General features: G+C 33.5%; 2 protein-coding genes and 1 non-coding gene across 5 annotated transcripts; all 3 read right to left on the bottom strand.

Moving 5' to 3' along the window:
* Positions 1–1,291: 1,291 nt before the first annotated feature.
* On the bottom strand, positions 1,292–3,031 carry LOC130946741 (LOB domain-containing protein 1-like). The gene is made up of 2 exons (XM_057875583.1): positions 2,777–3,031; positions 1,292–2,201 (listed from the first exon to the last, which is right to left on the bottom strand). Exons 1-2 carry the CDS (start codon positions 3,008–3,010, stop codon positions 1,797–1,799), a joined length of 639 nt encoding a protein of 212 aa, XP_057731566.1. The 5' UTR covers positions 3,011–3,031; the 3' UTR covers positions 1,292–1,796.
* Positions 3,032–4,696: 1,665 nt separating this feature from the next.
* On the bottom strand, positions 4,697–4,815 carry LOC130946989 (5S ribosomal RNA). The gene has a single exon (XR_009072404.1). It is a non-coding gene; the product is annotated as a 5S ribosomal RNA (ribosomal RNA).
* A 2,289-nt stretch (positions 4,816–7,104) lies between these two features.
* LOC130946740 (carbamoyl-phosphate synthase large chain, chloroplastic-like) lies at positions 7,105–24,795 on the bottom strand. Of its 3 annotated transcripts, XM_057875582.1 has the most exons (9): positions 24,547–24,793; positions 22,452–22,800; positions 22,239–22,378; positions 14,356–14,462; positions 14,115–14,255; positions 11,280–12,841; positions 10,169–10,861; positions 7,883–9,443; positions 7,105–7,541 (listed from the first exon to the last, which is right to left on the bottom strand). In XM_057875582.1, exons 6-8 carry the CDS (start codon positions 12,618–12,620, stop codon positions 7,938–7,940), a joined length of 3,540 nt encoding a protein of 1,179 aa, XP_057731565.1. In that variant the 5' UTR covers positions 12,621–12,841; positions 14,115–14,255; positions 14,356–14,462; positions 22,239–22,378; positions 22,452–22,800; positions 24,547–24,793; the 3' UTR covers positions 7,105–7,541; positions 7,883–7,937. The 3 variants fall into 3 exon arrangements, with proteins under 3 accessions (XP_057731565.1, XP_057731564.1, XP_057731563.1); XM_057875581.1 differs by having other exon boundaries at positions 22,239–22,391; positions 22,452–24,795; XM_057875580.1 differs by having other exon boundaries at positions 14,115–14,229; positions 22,452–24,795.
* Positions 24,796–25,228: the final 433 nt, after the last annotated feature.

The raw sequence follows: 25,228 nt of genomic DNA, 5'->3' as shown, positions 1-25,228 counted from the left end.
TAACATGAATTCCAACTATTTTTATCGCATACATTATACAGTTATTTAAATACTGCTCATACTTAATTTGTAATAAATTATATGAATATAGCTTTTAAATAATTTGTATTTTAAAATGAAAATAGAATCCGTAGATTGTCTCCCAAAAGTGAAAGATGGGTAGGAAGTGAGGGAACAAAATCATGGACACAAGATTGTAATTGAAGTTTACCCCTCGTTGGTTGAGTTTAATTATTGAATCAAGGGAGCTTTTCCAATTTAGCTTTATGCTAGCGATTGACTGTTCTACTCTTCACAATCATATATTAACATGGGGTTGAAAGTGAAACAAAGTTATAAATCGCTCTCAAGTAATATTCTCTTTTGTGGCATAACTATTTATTTTTATGTTGAATAACAAAAAATTAAAAGTCAATAATTTTAATTTATATTGGTCAGTATTAATACTTTTAGTCCAACCATTTAACATTATCCTTTTAACTAATATTTTTAATATTATTAATTAATTATTAAATAAAAATAACATTTTTCAATATATACTTGGTTGTTGTTGAGTGTTACATCTTGATGTCTTTGTTTGCCTAGCTAGCTAGGGTGGTAGTGATTGACAGTTTATCTACAAATGAAATTTTTGGGTTCTGGTAGAAACTACAACGAATCCAAAGCCACGTGGTCCAAAGCTACATACTCTAACATGAAAATTGAAGCATTTATGAGAGACCATTTTCTTTAGTGACTAATTATAGCAGGTTACCAAAATGGGTTACTCGTTTCAATTGATATATACGACATAAACACATACAAGACACGCCAATACATAAATTTAAAATTTTTATAAAATATAAAAATATGACGTATATATAAAATATAAAATATTTTTTAATAAATTAAAATAATATTTTAATATTTTATTAATCTTAAAATATAAATTAATATTTTAATTATTTTTAATATATTTTTTAATTATACAAAATATATTTTTATATATTTTATTTTAATAATTAATAATATATATTATTTCTAAATTCATTTTAAGAATACATATTAAAAATAAAATTGGACATATTGACATATAATAATATTTAAGTATGTTCAAACATATTTAGAGAATAATTTTTTTATTTTTTATTAAGATATGATTAGACACAAAAGACACATATACCAAATGATCGGGTCGATGTGTGTCGTGTTCAAAATGTGTCAGGAACACGACAAATCAAGAAAGTGTCCGTACTTCATAAATAATATATTTCCCTTCTTTTATTCAATATTCCAATAAGCTAAGAAATTAAAATCCACAATAATCTAGCTTGTGAGACCCATTTCATTTCTTTGCCTTCTTGCACATACAAACAGAACAAGCCAACAAGTGTAATTGGATAACTTTATTTTTTATGTTTGAAAACAACTTATATATATATATAATCAAAAGCTTATTAGCTTTTGGTAAAATAAAATAAAAAAAGGAGGGCAGGCGATTGTTCCTCAAGATAAGTTGCTTCCAACGTGCCTAAATCCAAAGTTACACTCCTTAATTAGCTGCTTACTCCGTCCAAAATATTCTTCTTCCTCACAAACGGAACTAATTAACCTAACTAGCTACCAAGTCAAAGTTACCTTTTTTTATTAGCTCTAGCTACTTAATTCTGATAAATGATTAACATTCCTTCAACTTCTCCTTAGGAGATTGTCATCGGAACATTAAAAAATTTGGTACATTTATAACTCAATGTAATTGGATATAAATTATATATATATCAAAGTACATTGAATTATTAACGTAACAAATTCATATTTTAAAACGTAGTGATATGGTCATGTCCAAAAAGCTCCCACATGGAGTTGAGGCTAGTGTTGTTGTTGTCGTCAAAGAAGTTGAGATTATTGTTGATGTGAGGAGGGCTTGCAATGAAGTTGTCCACGGATTGTTGCGGTGACGGTGGCGGTTCTTGTGTGGTGGCGGTAGCCTTATTATTAGCCTCCGCCATTTGCATGTAAAGAAGAGCCACCATATTGGCCTGTTGAAACTGCATGTTGGCAATCTCAGCTTGAGCCTTCGCTAACTGTGCTTGAAGCTCATTCACTTGCGTCTGAAGCTGGCAAATGGCGCCGGCGCAACCGTAAACCGGATCTCTTATCCTTGCACCTGCTTCATAAACCATGCTTGTTACTGCATCAGCTCTTTGACTCTCCGGAAGTTCCTGCAAATAATTATTTTACAATTTTAATATTCAAAATCTTTAATAACAAAAAAATAGTTAGAATTTATCTTATTTAATAATTAATAAAGTTTAAATGAAACAAGTTCTGACTTTTTTTTTTACTTAAGAATTAAGGCCCACCATCACCACAAGCTAAATTATTAGGTAGTTGAAAATGATATGAAATAATTAATTTGAGGCATTGTAATAACGTAACGCTTTGGATGGGACTAAATAAGAAAAGAAAAAGAACGTTTTCATTGACCAACAAATGGTTTACTTTTTAGGTACATAAACTACTGTGTATACAAGACTATATAAAATAAAAGTGATAACATCTAGAATTTAGATTATTCAAAAATATATATACACCACTGTTATTTAACTTGGTATCAAGTCATATAGCTAGTTTGAAGGAACATTAAAAATTAGGCAATTGTAGACATAATAATCTTATCTTCTATCTACTTGTCCTCTTGGACACGGAAACAACAATAAAAAAAAAATGTCATAAAAAATATTAAAATTATTATTTTTATTATTAATGTTGTAATGTAAAATGCAAAATTAAGCACCTGCAAGAACTTGATGATGTTGCTGGCTCCAAAGACTCTATGAGCGGTGGTGAACTTGGCAGGTTCAGTTGGAGGAAAATAAGGGGCCAACACACATTTTTCCGCACACCTCCGCCGAAGAATTTTACAAGCAGCGCAAGGACTCATTATCACTTGCGGCGGAGGTGGAAGAGAAGATGAGGATGTTGGAGACTGAGAAGAAGAAATAGGGGTATTTGTGTCACTTGCCTCCATTATGTTTTTTTTTTTTTTTTTTGTGGTTTGGATATTTTGTGTGTGTTGTGGTGGGAAGCCAAAGGCAGAGACTAAAGGCAGTTATATATAGGGGAAGAGAGTGCGTCATGAGAAAGAAAAATGACGTCAGCGTTGAAATTAGTTATGAGTAGTGACGTGGCTGCGCGCCCTCTTTTCCCACTTCTCCTCTTCGTTAGGTGTTTGGATTTTGATGTCTCTTTGTCTTTTTCTTTGAAAACCTCTCTTCCCATCTTTGAATAACTAACCCATTCTCTCTACTCTCTTTTTTCCTTTACTTATTTTCATTTCATATCAATTTTTGGATTAATAATAATAACATGTTGACACATGGAAAAAATCTTTGTACTCAATAGTAGTAATAGTAATAGGAAAAATACCCTGGTATTATGCCTAACATGCTGCCCAAATCCACTTTTGATTTTCATGTGATAAAATATATATATTAAAAATGAGTTAAATTATAAATATATTTATACACAATAATTGATTTTAATAATTAATTTTAATATTTAAATAATATTTTTGATAAAAAAAAATGGAACCTATGAAGGAATAAGAAACATGTCCTATTTGTATTCCTCCAGCTTTATTGGACTTAAATCATGCATGATAATTCCAATCCTAAAGCTATAAGTAGTTTTATTTTTATGAAAAGAATACAATAAAAAAGTCAAAATTAGTAGAGAAGACTGTTGACTACAGTGTCTACAGATACAGTACCGTCCATTTTTGTTTGTCTACCTAATAATTTCCCCCATCCGTTCATATATAATAGGCAACTAAAACCTTCAATAATGTGCAGATCTAAATCTTTTACCTTTTAAAAAGAAAATCTGGTAAATTGAAATAAATGTTGTACTAGTTGTATGAATCTCATACTAGATAGTGTTTTTATTGTACTGTGTGGTCCACACACACTACATTGTACATTCACACAAACAAAACTACTAGTACTTGTGCCATGTGGTCAGGTAGAGTTATTGGGATTGCTGCCACCACTGAGACAAATATGCTGAATATAGATACATACTTATCTTAATTTTTTTCTTTATTGTTATTATTTTTGTTTGTTCAAGACAATGCTATGTTTCTACTCTCTTAACTACCTCACGATAAATTGGTCACACAGAGAAATTTATTATATATTTCTGTGTCCGCATTCGTGTGCAGTGTTAATATTAGCCCACAAGGTGGGTGGAGAACCGTTCACCTCGTTGAACACACCCATCTAAATTCAAAGGATTATTGTTGTTATTGTTACTAGCTAGTGTATTGTTAATAATGTACAATAGTTGAAATTCTTATTTATATACTAATCCTAACTAATCTATAAACCATATCCGTAGGTAACTAAATAATTGAAGATAAGTTTGAAGTGAAAGCATCGAGTCTATTTACCTATGCAGGGTTCAGTGTTCAAGTCAGAGTAACATTATCATAATCAAAATGCTATTAATTAACAGTAATATATACTATCTGTAAATAAAGTTAGTCACTAGTGAATTATTGCATATTTTTAGCATTTCATAAATTTTTTCATTATACTGTATGCTGAAACAAGTTTGATTTTTAGTATATCATAATTTTATTATTTTAATATGATAAATTTGATTAATTATTCTAGTAACAGATTATTTAGTTTTTTTTTTTTTTGTGACTTAAAAGAAGGTGCAACACGAGGACTTCTTAAGAGGTCACCCATCTTAGTACTACTCTCGCCCAAATACACTTAACTGCGGAGTTCTGATGGGATCCGGTGCATTAGTGCTGGTATGATCGCTAACAGATTATTTAGTTAATAAAATATCAATCAACATATATGAATAAATACAAAAAAATAATAATTAATTTGGTGACTGCTTTTTTTATGTGTAGATAATATTTTTCTTAACTAATTAATCATTGTGATTTTTGAACTATTGAAACATAAACACATTATATACTACACCAATATTCTATAATATATAATTACTCAATGCTCTCTTCTAGTTCTAAAATTAGTACTTGTTAGTTCTTAAAATAATTGAGGGTGGGAAAAAATTAAATGGGTTTATCTTAATTTCGAATGATAAAGTTTTCCACAAGTTAGAAAAACTAAAATTATTATTTCAACTTTGCGGTGGAAGCAGTTGGACTTTTGTAATTTGTAAACAATTTTTCTTTCCCATTGGCTCTATGATCTTGGCTAGAGTCATTTGCGTGTTGACCTTAACAACAACAACATTAGCCAACTTCGCTTTATGGTTTACTCCTACTACATGACACTGTAACCTTTTTTTTTCCTTTTAGGTCCATACAAATATACTTTTTCCATAACAAAGTCACTCCACCCCTCTTCTACGTAAAATAATTGGATATGAAAAATGTGGACACACTCCAATTGGATAATGGTACATTCTTTATGGCACGAATGTGACATTTGCTTAAACCCGTTTTAGATTAATCACAAATGTTTAGATAGTAATATTAGCTGGCTAAGAAGGCAACATCTCTATAGTGTGAAAAACAGAAAAATAGATAGGGGTCAGTCACAGTACAATGTGGCACCAGGGTAAATAAGAAACAAGTACTATATAGTCATATATATGTGAATGTGATCATTACATTATTAGCCAACTAAATGAATGTAAAATGCTATAAATGAAAGGTTGCATCTAACCAGTCAAAATTGCAAGTTCCACCCCGAACTATTATTATTAGTTGATAGGTGGGGGTCCCTAATTAGTCCCTACCCTTCATTCATCATAATAATAGTAATAACCTGTCCTGCCATGCAAGGAATATAAAGAAATCATGTTGAATAACGGTCCTACTAACACTAGTACATTATTTATAACATGTTTGTCCTTGTAAATTATGAGTGCATTTATTATTAGTTACTGCCTTTCATCCTCATGCATCTGCTTCTTAATAAATGCAAACTCCATGTAGCCATTTTTGGTTGGACTTTGATCATCTTAATTAAACCGTGATCAACAAGGCATCTACAAACTAGAAGAATAGAGAGAGAGTTGTGCGATCAAGACCGTGATCAGAAACATTCTCAAGACTTGACCTAAAATTCCAAAACCATATTGGTCAAGGGAAATATTATTTGACTCCTTAATTACGGATACAAATATATGATGTATGATGAACATAATATTATTCCAAAGCTTTTTTTTGTTTTAGCATAATATCAGTTAAATGAATTGATGGTTCAAGCTTCAAGCCAAAAGAAAAAAAGAAGAAAAAAAAAACTGAATTTCTAGTAAGAACTTAAAGTCAATTTAATATGCTAAATTTGTAGTGGGTGAAAGTTGTCAAAATTAGAAAGACTTAAGCTTATGCATAGTTCTATGTTAGTGCTCTAGAAACGGTAGCATTAGGCCCACGCGGTTACAAGTTCCTCTAAATTGCTAGCAGTTACCCACTTAGACCGCTGATTGAAAAAGAAAACAGGGACAAGAGTAAGCCGAAAATAGTTTGCTATTTATTTTTTGTAATAACTCATCCTGGCGAGGAGGAGTTCTATTAGTTTACTCAATTCCAAGTTCTTTATTTCTCACCTTTCTTTTGAAAATGAAATTTATTTATTGTTCTTAAATGTCCTTTTAGTCATTAGAGCTACATGAGATAACCCCAGTTGATATTAAATAGCTAAAGTTCAACAAGTGTTTAAAGGATTATTGAATTACTTGCAAGTCCAATGCCATCAACATTCGCCTACAAAATCTGACAAGAGAAAGTCAAAAGCTATTGCAGGATCCAGTAATTTGCAGCACACAAACTCATCTTTGGTCCAAACGGCATTTTGGTCATTAAGCTCCATTAGACATATGAAGTCCATTTTTGTAATGAAAAAAAGGAACTAATAATATGTTGATCAGGCATCAAATTAGAGGCTAACTTCAACCGGATTAATGTACATGATACTGACTGAAAGTTGAAACATTTTTTCTTGCAATCTCTATTGCATCAATCAAAGGCATAGCTTCAAAATCTAAAATCATAAACTTAAGGTCAAGGATGATGGATGCATACTCAACACCTGCATTAACTAATACAAGACAAGGGAAGAATACAAAAGGAGATTAAAAACCATACAATTGATTCCATACATTCACATTTATTAGCTTTAGGCATGTACACACTCTTCAGAGTCTATAGTTTGAGACTTTAGTGTGTCGCTTGATAAGGGTAAGCAACATCACACTAGGTGTGGCATTTGTTATATTAAAATGATTAATTACAAATAAGTTGAATCCAGCATGTTACAAAAGCTTTTGCAAAACATGACAACTGCTTTTATGAGGAGTCAGGTCAAGATACTACAAATCGAAAACTTTACCATCAAAAAAGGAGTAAAGGACTGCTCTATGCGGAGGAGTTGGGAACAGGGTCAACATACTACATGTCCTTTCATATTTGTTTTCGTCTGTTTTGATTCTACAAATGAAAGCATCTCAATCCAAATACAATTGCCACTCTCCCAAATTGAGCAAGATGTGATGTACAATCTCACAATAATCTGCAACAGGTGAATTTTAACCACAATCAATGTATAATGAAGTAGATCAGTCCAAAATTACCAAACACAATAGAAGATTCTTCAAGTTCATTTTAATTCAAGAGAGAAAGTAACGATACAAACTATGGAGATAGCTTTTAACTCAAAAGTTAAAATAAACCTTAACATGAAATTCTTATTTCTCTTTATAAATGGTGATATGATGTGTTGGAAGTACATTTTAGCAACCTTAATTACATATGAAACTATATAAAACCAAAAGTATCCATATATTCATTTCAAGCTCAGAATATGCCACACATCCCGAATTATATCAAATATTAAGGAAAAACGAAGCTTACTGGTATCTATCACATAGCCACTTCGGAGAGAAAGAGGCTGCCTGCAAAACTATTCTCACTCTTTACGCTCAATGAAGTCCTGAAGAGCAATCATTTTGATAGAATTGGACTTCAAACTCTTTATTGCTTCAGCAGTTGCTATAGCTCCGTTAACCGTTGTGACAATGGGAACCTTGTAATCCAAAGCCATCCTTCTCAGAGCTAAACCATCTATCCGATCAAGTGCATCACCAGAACTCGTTATCACCATCAGCTGAATGTCTCCATTGGCAATCATGTCACCAGCATGAGGCCTACCTTCATGCATCTTCAGCACTCTCTCAGCTGGGATATTAGCTGATTCAAGAGCATGAGCCGTTCCAGAAGTAGCAACAATCTTAAAACCAGCCTCGACGAAGGTCTTTGCAATCTTCTCAAGGTGAGGCTTCGTTAAATCATTTAAGCTAATGAACACAATACCAGAAGTTGGTAACTTCTGGCCGGCAGCAATTTGAGCCTTAGCAAATGCAGTATTATACAGAGAGTCAATACCCATGACCTCACCAGTACTTCGCATCTCAGGACTTAGAAGCACATCACAGCCTGCAAATTTTGAAAAGGGAAGAACAGCTTCCTTGACGGACACATATTTAGGAATGACCTCTTTTGTGAACTCTATATCATAGAGAGACTTTCCAGACATGACAAGGGAAGCATATTTAGCCAATGGGTGGCCTATTGCTTTTGATACAAATGGGACAGTACGAGAAGCACGAGGGTTGGCCTCAAGCAAAAATACCTCCTCTGAATTATTAATTGCATACTGACAGTTCATGAGCCCACAGACATTCAGTCGTTTCGCCAATTTTTCAGTCCATGACCTGATTGTCTCCAAGCAAGAAGATGGAACAGTTCTTGTGGGAATAGAGCAGGCAGAGTCACCGGAATGTACCCCAGCCTGTTCAATGTGCTCCATTATCCCACCAATGACCACATTGCCATGTGAGTCAGCCAGTGCATCAACGTCAATCTCAATGGCATCAGATAAATACTTGTCAATTAATACAGGGCGTTCTGGATCCACCTCAACAGCAGTTTCAAGATAAGTCACAAGTTTATCATCACTATAAACAATCTCCATTGCTCGACCTCCCAGAACATAGGAAGGGCGAACAACAACTGGGTATCCAATCTCTTCCGCAATGGCAAGTGCATCTTTTTCACTCCTGGCAATTCCTCCTTTTGGCTGTTCAATCTTTAATTCATTGAGCATCACATTGAACCTTTCTCTGTCCTCAGCAGCATCTATGGAATCAGGGGATGTTCCCCAAATGCGTACATGACCAAGCCCACTGGCACATGCTGGCTTGTGTTCATCCAGGTATTGTTGTATGGGGAGAGACAATTTCAATGGTGTTTGACCTCCAAATTGCACAATGATACCATCAGGCCTTTCCAAGTCAATAATGTTCAGAACATCTTCAACAGTTAAGGGTTCAAAGTACAGACGATCACTGGTGTCATAATCTGTAGAGACTGTCTCAGGATTTGAATTCACCATGATTGTCTCATATCCTGCATCCTACAAATATAGAGAGAGACAGAGAACGGGAAGATTAATCATTTTAAAAGCATCTGCCAAACCAAAAGCCAGGACAGATACCAAGCCAATAGACAGTTGTCATCATGATATTGAAACTGTTTTCATAAATAATGTTTTCATATCATTACTAATTAGGTCATACAATTTTTCTTTTTTTTCTTCTTTTTTCATTTACATTTAGGGTATTTATTTAATATCTTTTATGTAGTTTTTGATACATAAATTATTTTTATTAATGAAATGTTTTTAAAAAATAAAAAATGCAGTCCGTGCTCAAAGTGTAGAGTTTATAATATAGGTTTTAAGCCTTTTGCTATCTAACAAAAATATACTTGGGAAATAAAAATAAGTCACTGCAAAAAAAAAAAAAAAGACAGTTCACTACAAAAAGATTGATTGACGGAATTTTTATTTTTACCAACAGATTTCAATTATTGACGAATTTCGTCCCTTAATAGAAACTTTATTGGCAATATTTTTTTACCACTGATTATCAAATCCATCAATATATTACAATTCATCAGCTTTACTCTCAAGTTAACAGTTTTCACTTTTAGAGAGAAAAAAGATGAAGCAAGCAGAGAGATAAAGAAGAGTTATGTATTCTCTTTTTAATTGGTTTCTGAGACACAAATTTGCAACCAATAAAGCAGGGATATTCAAATCTGTGGAATTTAATCAACATAAAATAGAAGAAAACACACCTGAAGAGAAAAGGATGCATGACAACAGCAATAATCGAACTCAATCCCTTGGCCAATTCTATTTGGTCCACCACCCAAAATTAAAACCTTCTTTCTTTTAGTGGGAGCTGATTCACACTCAAAATCATAAGAGGAATACATATAAGGAGTATTAGCTTCAAATTCTGCAGCACAGGTATCAACTCGCTTATATGCTGGAGTAACACCCAGAGACAGTCGCCTGAACCGAACTTCCTTCTCAGCAGATTTAGTTGCAAATGCTATCTGTTTATCACTAAACCCTCTTTTCTTAACCTCGTAGAAATCAACATTAGTCAAATCAGACAAATTGTGGGACATCAAGAAATTTTCCACATCAACTAGCTCCCTGAGCTGAGCGAGAAACCATTTGTCAATATAACTCAGCTCGAAAATTTCATTAATGCTCATGCCTTTTTTCATTGCAGCATATATGGCATGGATGCGTTCAGGGTTAGGAACTCGAAGACTATACTTCAATCGTTCCCAGTCATAGTCCAACTCTTTCACTTTTGAACAACCCCATCCAGGGTATCCGTGTTCCAGTGAGCGGACAGCTTTTTGAAAGGACTCTTGGAAGGTTCTACCTACAGCCATTGCCTCACCAACAGACTTCATCTGCGTTGTCAATATTGGCTTTGAACCAGGGAACTTTTCAAAAGCAAACCGAGGAATCTGAAATATAAATAACCATGGCAAAAAAGTACATATGAGATTAAGAAACAAGTTTGAATAAAAATTATCGAACATACAACAAAACAGATATTGTCAATGATTCATCAAGATAATACTGAAATTTGATAACCTAGCATAAATGTTGGTTTATCAGATTACAGATCTGTGACTAGCTGATGCAAAAAAAACTTCAAGATAAACTACAAGGCAGGAAGATTCAGAACTTAAAATACACTATATCAACAACCGAGACTTTTTCTACAAGCATATAAGGGATGCAATAATGCTGCCGAAGAAACTAATAAAATAGAAGCCCTCGACATAAATAGAATTTACATTAGTTCCGCTGTAAATGTTCAACAACCAAACTACATTCAGAAGTGAAAATGCATGATGAAATTATCAACGAGTCACTAACCTTTGTAACCACATAATCTATGGAGGGCTCAAAACTAGCCGGTGTCTTTTTTGTTATATCATTTGGGATTTGATCCAGTGAATAGCCTACGGACAACTTTGCTGCCATTTTTGCTATCGGAAATCCGGTAGCCTTCGACGCCAGGGCCGAGGACCTTGAGACTCTTGGATTCATCTCGATCACCATCACCTCACCATTCACAGGGTTGACAGCAAACTGCACATTGGATCCCCCACATTCCACCCCAATCTCTCTAATTATAGCAATGGAGTAATCTCGAAGGCGCTGATACTCCTTATCGGTAAGGGTCTGTGCAGGTGCAACAGTGATTGAGTCACCAGTATGAACTCCCATAGGATCAATATTCTCAATGGAACATATAATAACCACATTGTCAGCCAAGTCCCTCATAACCTCAAGCTCATACTCCTTCCACCCCAACAAGGACTTCTCAATTAAAACCTGACTAGTCAAACTAGCAGCAATCCCAGCCTTGCAAATCTCCTCAAACTCTTCCCTATTGTATGCAATCCCACCACCCGTTCCACCTAACGTAAAAGCAGGCCTAATGATCAACGGAAACTCGCCAATCTCATTGGCAATTTCCATACACTCCCTAATGGTGGTTCCTATCCCGGAAGGCGGGGTCTTAATCCCTATGTTCTTCATAGCCTGCTTAAACAAATCCCTATCCTCAGCCTTCTTAATAGCCTCCAGCTTCGCCCCAATCAATTCCACACCGTATTTTTCCAAGGCGCCGCTCTCAGAGAGCGCCACAGCGAGGTTGAGGGCAGTTTGGCCACCCATGGTGGGAAGCAGAGCGTCGGGGCGCTCAGCTTCGAGAACCTGCTCAACCAATTCGGGGGTCATAGGGGTAACATAGGTCCTATCAGCCATATCAGGATCAGTCATTATAGTAGCAGGGTTCGAGTTTATTAGAATAACTTCATACCCTTCTTCTTTGAGAGCCTTGCATGCTTGCGTTCCACTGTAATCGAACTCACACGCTTGACCAATCACGATTGGTCCAGCTCCAAGGATCAGGATCTTCTTTATGTCCATCCGTTTTCCAACCTTTGTGGCGGTGTCAGCAGCGGGAACGGGAGCAGCAACAGCTGCTGCGGCGGCAGTAGAGGACACATGGCGGTGTTCGTTAGAACAGAAAATGGAGTTCCTTTTACCATAGGCTGTAGGAAGGGGGAAGAAACGGGTTCGGAAGGTTGTTTTCGGAGCAAAAAGTTTAAAGTGAGAAGAAGAAGTGGAGGAGGAGAAGGAAGGGGAATGGGAGAGGCAGGTGAGAGGGAGTTTGTCGAGGTGGGTAATACAGTGTCCCATTCCCATTAGGGTTCCGACGGAGGAAGGAGGCGGAGAGAGAAAGAGGGTTTAGGGTTTTGGAGAGAGTGAACTGAAGTGCGTGGAGCGCCCAAATTGAAATGATGATGCCAACTTTTTTTTTTTTCCTTTCTTTCTTTTTTTAGTGGGTTCTGTCTTTGTCTCTTTGATGGTGCTCCGTCGCCGTCAAGAATTGATTCTGGAACAGCTAGCTACAAATTTGTTGGTACCTGTCCATTAATATAAAAATTATATTATCATTTATATAAGTATAACTTGAATAATTGAGGTTAGCTTTTAAACTCCTAAACATATATTATTAAGCATATTTATAAAATATAAATACTATTATGTATTTTAATATATTGTGTGTCAATTTAAAAAAGGTTAATATTTTAGTAGAAAATAGAAAAATAATTATATTAATTAAATTACAACACAAAAAACAAATATGACTCGTATACCAAACATTTTTGACATCTGTACAAAGACACAATTGTTATTAATTAATTATATATTTAAATTTTTTAATTAACGAAAATAATAAATCCGTATATAATTGTATAATTGTTACAATAAAATTAATCACTTAATACATTTTTTAGATATCTATTAATAAATTCATAAATATATTTTATCCTTTATTGTAACATGTCCTCTTCCCCCAAAATTTTAAATAAAATAAAATAAAATATTTGAATTATTATCTTCTATGATAATAGTTAAGACTGTTTTATTTATTTGTTTAATTCTTCCATTAAAAAAAAAGCTATACAATATCTAAACATAAAAAAACAAAAGTACTCCCTACAAAATTAGTCCTAATAATACACCACCATCATCAAGTACACAAATCATAAAAAAAAAATAAAAAAATAAAAATTAATTATATGTGAGATCAAATACATTTTTTCATTCTATAAAAAAAATCATTATTAATAACAACAAATAATAATTATAAGAAAAATAGTGAATTAGGAAAAGCAAAGAATTTTGATATGATCCAATCTTCACATGTTTCTCGGATGTCTCTGCCTATTTAATAGAATTCACAATAAAAAAAAAAACCATATACTCAAAATTACATAAGAGAGTAAAGAGACTAATAATATACTTAAATTTAAAGCTTTTATAACAAAAAAAATCGTATTAGCCATTCTATGTATCATTTTACTCTAATCATTAAATTTTTACAACTATTATACAGAAAATCATCAAATCACATTCAGAGAACACCTAAGCTTTCCTAGTTTCAAGATACAAAATCAAAATAAATTGAAAAAATAAAATAAATGCAACCATTTTCTTAATTGAAACAAAACTACCAAGTACAATAGAAATTCAAAATCTTATGCATAGGAAACACAGATGAAATACATTATAAGATTCACCGAACTTTATAAAGATGAATGAGTTTAAACCAATCAAACATTTAAAAGATAACACTAAAAAATTCTCTTCCCTAATATAATGTCAATAAATCAATAAAAATATTTGCCATACCCTGAGTTGTGAGGTGCCTATTGAGCATACTGTTCATATTTACTTCTCCTATAGCTCCACCCATTATGCTAATGAGAAAAAGCCTTCCATCAAAGTTTAAGCTGTCCAGGTTTCGCTGAAGGTACAATCCCACAATTTGATCTATATGACATCAAAACGTATAGCAATACAGGCAGTGGCAACTGATATAGAAGCTTCAGTTATTACACAAATCAATTACAAAAGTTAGAGAATGATATACCTTTCTCTCCTATTTCTTCCTTCACTCGTGCATCGGAGTCTCTATCTTATAATTGATGACAACATCAGCTCCAAGATCCTTACAGGCAGATAGTTTTTCCTCCCTGCCTGAAATTCAATTTAGAATTTAGACAAAATTCTGTTCCTGCTAACTATGTTGTTTGTTCCAATCTGGTCAATTTTATCTTGGAATATAAACCAATTGGAGTTTGTGAACAGACTACTGTCCAAAAGAAAAAGTATTATGTTCACTTAAAAATTTTGCATCATAGTGATAATGGTAGCTTCACAAAAGAAAACTGATCCATTTATAAATATGAAAAAAGAAAGCTATTAGACCACGTTTCAGATTGAGCAACAACAATGTGTTTTCTTTCGTCAAACTTTATCAATTTTAATTTTTGAATTACACACATGCAAAGATACAACTAAGCATAGAACTTAATTAAACTACATTGCAACAATATCATTAATCAGAACAGCATAAAACGCTTTACTTACAATATACTCATTTAAAAATGCTTATTAAAACAAATCAATAAAGGACCTTAAGAAATACTAATATTGTTGCCTATTAAAATGCTTTACTTACAATGATAACTATGCAAAAATGGAATAAATCAGGCTGCTTCTATTTAACCTCAAACATGCATTTAGCCATTAACTTGTTAGTTATAAAGCTGCTATTTTATTTGCAGTTGCCATTTTCATACATAACCACAACAAAGTACTAACCTGAACACTACAAAATGGACAATTAAGATCACATTTTGACATCATCTATGTATATATCTTGAGACAAACTAAACCAACTTTTCTATCACCACCGTCGTTGCAATTAAAAATGATGGACAACTTTGAAAAATGAAATGCAAAAGAATTGAAAATCGACAAAAAGAGTTTGTATGTAATGTATCAAATAACCCTCTAAAATCAACATTTCCATTTGATTATTAAAATCTTATACCATGTCAGATCACCATACAATGCTTCTGTAAGACTGCAAATTGTGCGTGGCTATGATGTCTTTGAAACCGCCATAATATAAAGCAATTCATTATTGATCACTATCTCTGTGTATTTTCTATGACTTTAGTAGCAAATTTATTCTAGAGCTAAAATGTTAAATTGATGAGTGAAAAGAAATCATGTATATTTTTGTAAGAAATCATGTATATTTTCTTCACATCCTAGTTTGCCTTCTTACCTTACATAAATTTTGAGAGTGAAAAGAAAACAAATAAATAAATAAGCAATAAAGAGATAGCACAATCTAAAAATAAATCCAAATCAAGCATTGGGCAAAGATTAACAATAATAAAGGATAATAGTATCATACTCACACATGACCTCAATCCAAAAATCACAAAAACATATTTACATCAAAATGTTGCAATTTGCAACAAAAACTTAATCCCACAAAAGAGAGTAAAATTCAAGGTTGCGAGAACTGGACCGGTTAATGAACCGGTAAGATAACTGATTCACTTGTTTAATGGTTCGACCAGGGTTAATTAACCGGTAAGATTATTATATGAGATGTCATCAAGTATGTAGTGCACAAATGGAAGTGTGCTTTGAAAATCCTAACTCCGCCTATGTTACACTTGCGGTACATAGCCGGTCCCAAATCCGGATAAAAGAGGAGGGTTGTGTTAGGTATAAAAATATAGCCGAACCCCCATGACATGAATCAAAGACATTATTGCGCTAAAGCTAAGTCGTTGCCCGGAAGCAACGCGCCGTATGGCTCGAGTACGGTGTCAAAGCAAGAGCCACTGCATCGGTGCCCGGATGTAGTGTTAAATGAGCAAGGGTTCTCGCGTTTTCGTGAACGGACGAGGGTAAATAAGCTAGTTCACAAAGTAAAAGGTAAAGGTCGAAGCGACAGAAGGTTGAGATTTGGGACATGGAACATAGACACTCTAACAGGAAAGTCCATGGAGGTGGTGGACACCATGACAAGGAGGAAGATTAACATTATGTGCCTACAAGAAACGAAATGGGTTGGTGCAAAGGCCAGGGAGTTGGATACTTCTGGTTTCAAACTTTGGTATACAGGAAAGGTGAAGAATAGGAATGGGTTTGGAATTATTATGGATAAGCAATGGAAGAAGGACGTAGTGGATGTCAAGAGGGTGGGAGATCGGATCATCTCTATCAAACTTGTGGTGGAGGGAGGTGCTTTCCATGTGATTAGCGCCTATGCACCGCAAGTGGGTTTGGACGAACAACACAAGATAAGGTTTTGGGATGATCTAGAGAGTTTGGTTCAAGGCATACCTTTGGGAGATAAGATTTTCTTAGGAGGAGATTTAAATGGCCATGTTGGAAGAGAAGTGACTGGATATGGGAGTATTCACGGAGGCCATGGTTTCGAGGTGATCAATGACGAGGATAAAACTATTTTGGACTTTTCCTCAACCTTTGATCTTCTCATCACATGTTTTAAAAAAAGAGACGAACATCTTATAACCTATAAGAGTGGCATGACAAGCTCTCAAATCGACTTCTTCTTGTTGAGGAGAGTCGACCGGAAATTTTGCATTAACTGTAAAATTATCCCGGGAGAGAGTTTGACAACACAACATAGGGTGCTCGTCATGGATTTTCGCGTTGAACAAAAGTTGAGGAAAAGACATCATATGAAGAACCCAAAGACGAGGTGGTGGTGGATGAAAGGTGAGGAACAAAGAAACTTCCTAAGACGGGTAGGAGAAGAGGCAAAGTGAGATGGGAATGGAAGCGCGAAAAAGATGTGGAGGGAGATGGCAGAAGTTATTAGAAGAACAGCAAAAGAAAGTTTTGGTGAATCTAAAGGAATAGGACCAAGAGACAAGGAGTCATAGTGGTGGAATGCGAGTATACAAGAAAAGATAAAGATAAAAAGGGAATGCTTTAAAGAGTGGTCTTTATGCCGCAATGCAGATAACTGGGAAAAATATAAGGCGGCTAAGAAAGAGACAAAAGTGGCTGTAAGTGAAGCAAAAACAAAAGCATATGAGGGTCTCTACCAGTCTTTGGGCACAAAAGAAGGAGAAAAAGGTATATATAGAATCGCAAAGAGCCGGAAAAGAAAAACGAGATATTCGGATCAAGTTAAGTGCATAAAGAACAAGGATGGAGAGGTGTTAGCTCAAGAGGAGAAGATTAATGAAAGATGGAAAAGCTACTTCTACGAGTTATTTAATGAGGGACAGAAGAATCTTCCGAGCCTTGGTCGATTATGCACAAGGGAAGAAGATAAAAAATTTTACTACTATCGAAGGATTCGAGACTTCGAGGTAAAAGAGGCTCTAAAGCAGATGAAAAATGGCAGGGCAGTAGGACCTGATAATATCCCGATTGAGGTTTGGAAGGGTCTTGGAGGAAAAGACATCAACTGGTTAACCAAGCTTTTTAATGAGATTTTAAGGTCAAAAAAGATGCCTGATGAGCGGAGAAATAGCACCTTGGTACCTATCTACAAGAATAAGGGGGATATACAAAATTGCGGAAACTATAGAGGGATTAAGCTTATGAGTCATACTATAAAGTTATGGGAAATGGTGATAGAACGGAGGTTGAGAAAAGAGAAACAAGTAACAGAGAACCAATTTGGATTTATGCCAGGAAGATCTACCACTGAAGCGATATACCTATTAAGAAAGATGATGGAGATGTATCGTAGTAATAAAAGGGATCTATATATGGTGTTTATTGATTTGGAAAAAACGTATGATAGGGTACCAAAGGAGGTCTTATGGAAGGTTTTAGAAAAAAGGAGAGTAAGAAACGCATATATTCGGGCAATTAAAGACATGTATAATGGGGCCACAACTAGTGTGAAGACTCAAGGTGGTCTGACGGAGGAATTCCCTATTGGTGTAGGATTACACCAGGGATCATCCTTAAGTCTATACCTTTTCACATTAGTCTTGAAAGTACTCACAGAGCACATCCAAGAGCCTGTGCTATGGTGCATGCTTTTTGCCGATGATATCATCCTTATGGGAGAGTCAAGGAAAGACCTAAATAAGAAGTTGGAGTTATGGAGAGAAGCTTTAGAAGTGTATGGTCTGCGCATAAACCGTAGCAAGACGGAATATATGGAATGTAAGTTCAGTCTGAGAAGGAAAACCCCTAATATAGAGGTGAATATTGAAGAAAACATCCTAGGAAAAGTTAAAAGTTTTAAGTATCTTGGGTGCATCATACAGGATAATAGAGAGATTGAACAGGATGTAAATCATAGGATCTAAGCAGGTTGATCAAAATGGCGGAGTGCATCTGGTTTTATATGCGACAAAAAAGTGCCTTTAATACTTAAAGGTAAATTCTATCGCACCGCTATAAGACCGACTATACTGTATAGTACGGAGTGTTGTGCGACTAAAAGGGAGCACGAACATAAGCTGAGTGTGGCAGAGATGAAGATGTTGAGATGGATGAGTGGTCATACGCAATTGGATAAAATAAGGAATGAAGATATAAGGGAGAGAGTTAAAGTAGCACCTATTGTGGAAAAGATGGTTGAATCGCGTCTCAGGTGGTTTGGACATATGAAAAGAAGACTGATAGAACATCCAGTCAGGAGGGTGGATGAGATGGAAGATGGACAAAGAGCGAAAGGTAGAGGAAGACCTAAGAAGACAATCCATGAGGTGGTCAAACGAGATCTACATGTAAACGGTCTCTTTGTAGACATGATACATGACAGAGCACAATGGCGTCGTTTGATTCATGTAGCCGACCCCACTTAGTGGAACATGTTGTTGTTGTTGTTTGTTGTGCTTTGAAAATCCTATCTATGATGAAAATCTTGAAACTAACAATGATGATTATGGTTTTTTATGATTAGAGTTTTGTTTAGTTAAAGAGATGAAATTTTAAATTTTATTAGGTTAGAAATTATTGAATTTAAATATTTGAAATTATATATTTAATTTTTAATAATTTTGTTCAAAATTTATTTAAACTAGTTGAACCTCAATTGAATTTCGGTCAAACCATTAAACTAATGAACCAATTATCTTATTGGTTCATTAACCGGTCCGATTCTCGCAACCTTGATTATTATGAACTCATATAATGATTCTTCTTCACACAAACAAAAGTATAGTGCATAAATGCATATAAAAGAACCTATCTCCTTATTACCTTAAGTACTTATTGTTAAGAGTTCATGTATATATACACACTAAATCAATGAGAATTTTTCTTTTCTCAATATCATTTGCCAAGAAAAGTAGTGATTCTACTAACCACTAAGCTATTGTGAGTCTAATCCAATGCACAATGTTGCTCTATGAATCAATAACAACGTAAATAATGAGGGATATCCTTAGAATTTGGAAAGCATAAAAACAACGTAAATAATCTATGAGGGATATCCTTGGAATTTGCAAATAATCTAATGAGGGATATCCTTGGAATTTGGAAAGCACAAAAAACATAAATAATGCATTCGTTTTCATTAACAAAAAATGTAAAGACTTTCTTCTAGAATAATTGAGATGATTCCCGATGATGCCATTTTCTAAATAAACAATAGATGATTATTCTCATGTTAACAAAAAGTTGGAAGAGATCATGTATATTCTGATCCAAATTAACTAATCAACATTTAATAAAAGTGTAGCAACACCAGATGGTCATCATATTGGCCCATCAACATTAATGAAACATCTTGAGGAGTTGAAACAATTAGTGCACCTACCATATATTCGGCCATTAAAATGAATAAAAACAGAAAAAGATAGAAGATTGAAAGATAACCTAAAAAAACTAAAGCACAGCATGTATATAGCAAATTATACAAAACTTTTCAAAAAGAACTACACAGAGTCTAAGGAATGAGAAAGGAATTCATTAAAATTTTAAGAAAACAATTTTTAGTCAAAATAAGAGGAAAAGTAATAGAATTTGGCAAAATACAGTCTTTTTTGCTCTTATTTTATATTTTTTGTGTTATCATCCTTGCTCTAAAATGGGTTTGCTGCGAGTTTTTAGCAATTTTAGAGCAAGGAAGATAACACAAAAAAAAATATAAAATAAGAGCAAAGAGGATTATGTATTTTGCCAAATTCTATTACTCTTCTTATTTTGACTACAAACTGTTTTATTAAAATTTTAATGAATTCCTTTCTCATTCCTTAGACTCGGTATAGTTCTTTTTGAAAAGATTTGTATAATTTGCTATATACATGCTGTGCTTTAGTGTTTTTAAGTTATCTTTCAGTCTTCAGATGAGCCTTTTTATCTTTTCCTGTTTTAACCCATTTAATTGCAAGTTGTACAACTAGAAATCAGAAACAGAATATCAGATTTTCCCATAAACATGCAAAACATCGTGATTTTTCTATTTTTCCTACTACTTGAAAGTTATAGACTCACTTCTGCACAACTGCATCACCAAATCTAAAACTACAGGTAGGAATGTCAACGGCACCAAAAGTCGAGAACAACGCATCATAACGGCTACCACCACAAATAGCTTGCAGCTTTCTTTCTCAATAAAAACTCTACTGAAAAAATTAAACAATTCTTAATACAATTGTAAAAGGTGTTTTTTGAACTTATTTACTCTTTGTTTTTATCTTTTATATTATCTTAGTACTATCAATTAGCAACATTGAAGAAAAATAGATAATGTATTTACCTCTTGGACAACACCACCATGAAACGTATGTTTTAAGGCACTAAAATAGCCTGGATTTTAAACTTGCTAAGATTAAATTTCAAACTCAATATGTTTCAAATTCTATAGTTTTATGTGCTTATTTAAGTTAAGCAAAATACCAAAAAATATTAAATAACTTTTTTTTAATTGTCATAAAATTTATATATAGTTCATGTAATTTGTCATATATTTTGATACAAACAATTCGAGAAGATTGATTTTGATCCCACAATTAATTTGTTAATATTAAATGTTAAGGTGATGATAGAAAAAATATGGATGGTTCAAATTTTTATATACCATTCAGCATTTAAAAATTAAGGACAAAGACAAATTAAATATTTAAAAGATAGTCTTGATAATAAGTACTTTAGGACACTTGATAGAAGAAACTTTATTGAAAAATAAATATTTAAAAGCCTGTACTCTGTGATACATCTATTAATATAAATTAAGTTTCAGTACTTACAAATTTAACAACTACCCTTTAAAAACTTTTTAACTAAAATCTTTAAATATTTTTAAACCCAAAAAAAGGTTTACAGAAATTAAAAATGAAAAAAAATATGCATTTACAATAGCCAAAAACTTGTTTAACAAAAAATGGAATTGCATAGTTTGTTGTATCTTGGCAAGAAGAAGTTCTGAGGAGTCTTTCAATAAGCTTCCTATATATGAGGCTGTCATCAACAGCCAACACATCAATTGTCTACATAGATGATAGAGTACTGTGGAATGTGGATATCTCCATTTTCTTATTCTTCTTGGTTTTTCATATAATTGAGTCCTCAAAATATCAGTATAAAAGACAAAATTTACAAAATAAAGGATAATTTAGGTAATAGTTCCGAAAGGATAAAAACTACCCTGATCAACAATCAAAAGATTTATTAATACTGCACTCATAAGAAACTAAAAATTGACATCAAGTAATGAAAGAAAACAATATATTAGATAAGTTCTCTATTATCTATACAATCTAATAATTCAATGGGTACATGTAAATAGATGCACTTTCAAATGCAGATCAGGAAAATGTCTATTTAACCATTATGGCATCACATAATGAGTTTGAATGATTTCTAATGAACATGAGCAAAAATATAGTAACACACCATGCCTTCTTCTGTATTAAACCTGCAACCTAGATTGTTTGAATGTTGAAATTTGTAGATGATATATAAAAATTAATTAAGCATATGCTATAGTCAATTTGTACAAACCTCAATTTGTAACATTTGGAAGAAATTCAGAGCTGTTTTCAGGCTCAAAATTTATGCCTTCCCCTGGCGTTACAGTGCCGGAACGCTTGCTGAAACCATCGCACCTTCCTCCGGCGGTTCCTTTGCTTGCATCTCGAACCCTAACGGCATTTTCTGTAATTTTATTAAAAATAAAAGAAAATAAATTTCTACTTTTAAAAAAAGAAAAATTACCTCTGCAGAAAATTTGGATTGTATATGGATCTCAGAGCTCTCCATTCTCTTGACCGGTGTCGTGAACTTGTTGCTAACTGCTCCTTTTTCACTGACGGCAGCAACACCCTAACCCCTGCCATTGTTCTTTCTCCTTGAAGCTGCATCAACAGCCACCGTCACCTCTAACTTATTGTTCACCATCTCTGCTACTCGTCGGAAACAGCTTCGGAGCCCCTGCCGTGTCTTCTTTGTTCTTCGCCAGACACTCTCCTAACCGCAGCACTGACCACCGCCATTCTCTATCTTCTCTGTCAGTTATTGCTTTTATCACCGGCGAGCTCCTTCTTCTTCCTCGCCGGTAATATCTCTGTATTTTGAACCAATCATGTTCATAAAGAGAGAGCGAGCCCGAGAAAGAAAGAAGAGAAGAGAAAGATAGAGAAAGTCAATAATAGAATTGAATTATAAAATAAAACCCTCTTTCAGTAAGCTCTGATTTGGAATGTTTGAATTATAAAACCTTTTTTCATGTTTGAATTCAGATCCCAACAGAGAGAACCCGCCCGAAGTCAAGTTCTTCTTGTCGTTATATATATGCTTTGAAGTTTCTATTTTATCTTTACTTTTTTGGATGCCACTTGTCGTATATAGTTAAATAATTAAACTACACACTTGTCAAGTAATCAAGTAATCTTATTGGAAAATTATATATAGAGAGAAGAGATATACAGAATTAAGCCACTGAAATAAAATATATATAAAATATAAAATACATACTAAAATAATAAAATATAATTATAATTTTATATAAATTTTAAAATATCATCTAAATTAATAATATTACATTAAATATAGTATTGTAATTTTATTTAAATATAAATTCAAAAATAAATTAAAAAAATAATTAATTAAGACACATGAACTAAAGTAAAAATAACAATTAAATTAAAATCAAGAATAACAAATCTCCACAAGAATAATTTTATCAAATTAACAAATTATTAAAATATCAAAAACAACACAATTTAACAATCATAAGGTTAAGAACAACACCACAATACGAATTTATCAAGTTAATAGAAAAAAGAAAATATAAATCACCATGAGAAAGAGCAAATATAGATTAAAAATAAAACAAAAATTGTAACAGTAACAGAAGAGGGAGAAAAGAAATTACCTTAGACTTTGATGAAAATCAAAAGAGAAGGGAGAGGGAGTTGGAACCAATATTTTGAACATTAAATCCATCATTGAATTACTTTAGTTATTAGTTTACAAATTTATTGGAAGTCAGGAACTAATACCAACAAAAATATCATAGTGACAGGTTCCAATAATCTCTGTGAAAAAATGCAATGTGTGTCAAAAATGACCTTGCACATGTTGTAAGTTGTAACAATGTAGATGAAGGGGAAGACCTATCAGCATATTCATAATAAGTTTTACTAAGGCATCTAATAATACATTTTTTCTATTCCCTGTAAAAGAAGTCAAGAAAAGACATAGAAACTAAGTAAATGCTTTGGATTCATAACTTGTTTTCTACTATCTTAATTATGGAAACAAAAAATCTTTAAAATCTATTTCTTGTTCCTACTTTCCGTTCACCGAATTCTGAAAACTGAGGGAACTAGGAACCAAATAAGAAACAAGAGATGTTTCTTGAACACCCCATATTTAAGATGTTCAAAATAACATCACTCATTGAAGATAGCATGAACTTTTTGGGAAGAAATTTGAAGAACAATAAATAGAAACAGAACAAAAAAAAAAAAGAAAAACAGAAATCAAAGAGGACCTACCTAACTACTCTGCATCAACCTTGACTAAAACTAAACAATTGAATTCAAAAATTCCTCTTCATTATGCAAAGGATGACAGATATGCATTCGATTAACAAAGAAAACACTTCATTAATGCTTAGCTTGCCATGATTCTTAAACAATGTTTTTTGTTACCACTTTCCAACTAACCCTGTTGTCACACTAAACCCAACTACAATTCAAATTGCAAGAAATGCAAAAAAGGGGAAAGCAAAAAAAGAATCTCTTTTTTAATCTATACCACAAAAATTGAGATAATTGAAGAATCCAAAGAAGGCGTTTGAAGAAACCTGGTCAAAGAGGGATCGTTTAGCAGTCTCTTCAAACAAACTAAGGAAGGAGAAGGCGATAGTACCAGACACAGCAAGGGCACAGATGTCGGAGACTAGAAGGTTTTGGTGGAGCATGGTTGCCGGCACGGCGAATTTCCGGCGAGCTTGCGGTGGTTGCGTTGTGAGAATCAAAGAAGAAGAATAATAGGGTTTGAAAAGGGTTAGAAACGGGGTTGAAAGAGAAGAGGGTTTAGTGAGAGAAATGGGAATGGAAATGTGTGTGAAACGGTGAAGTGGGTCAAATATTTGAAAGCAGCATGTGAAGGTGGTGCTGCTGCTGCTTCTACAAAGCGAGTGTGAGTGTGAGTGTGAGACATGCAAATATGCAATCATGCAAAGGTTCAATTCAATCACACACAAGTAAATTTTTTAGAAAAAAAGTGTAATTAGAGTAAAAAAAGAATAGGATAGTTAAAATTTCCAATGGTAGAGATAAAAGGATTTCTTTTAGGAAAAGAGGCAGCAATTTTTTTTGTTTTTTAGTCAGTATTTAACCATAAAAAAAATGAGTGATTTTCTACTATTAAATGTAATCTCATACCATTAAAAATATTATTGATAACTAATTGATAGATACAAAACTTCAAAATTACCTTCCTAACACTCCTCTTTTTTTTTTAACTTGATTTAGGTGGCTTTG

Source organism: Arachis stenosperma, chromosome 8, assembly GCF_014773155.1.
Source record: "Arachis stenosperma cultivar V10309 chromosome 8, arast.V10309.gnm1.PFL2, whole genome shotgun sequence".
In the NCBI taxonomy this organism is placed as follows: domain Eukaryota; kingdom Viridiplantae; phylum Streptophyta; class Magnoliopsida; order Fabales; family Fabaceae; genus Arachis; species Arachis stenosperma.
Note: the sequence above shows the minus strand (reverse complement) of the source record. Positions and strands in the feature narration are given on the sequence as shown.

Excerpts from the sequence above, each read along its gene's own strand:
- LOC130946741 (XM_057875583.1), bottom strand. The coding sequence starts at position 3,010 with ATGGAGGCAAGTGACACAAATACCCCTATTTCTTCTTCTCAGTCTCCA. Across the intron at positions 2,202-2,776 it reads ACATCATCAAGTTCTTGCAG|GAACTTCCGGAGAGTCAAAG; the intron begins GTGCTTAATTTT and ends AATTATTTGCAG.
- LOC130946740 (XM_057875581.1), bottom strand. The coding sequence starts at position 12,620 with ATGGGAATGGGACACTGTATTACCCACCTCGACAAACTCCCTCTCACC. Across the intron at positions 10,862-11,279 it reads TAGATTATGTGGTTACAAAG|ATTCCTCGGTTTGCTTTTGA; the intron begins GTTAGTGACTCG and ends TTTATATTTCAG. Across the intron at positions 9,444-10,168 it reads ATGCATCCTTTTCTCTTCAG|GATGCAGGATATGAGACAAT; the intron begins GTGTGTTTTCTT and ends CTATATTTGTAG.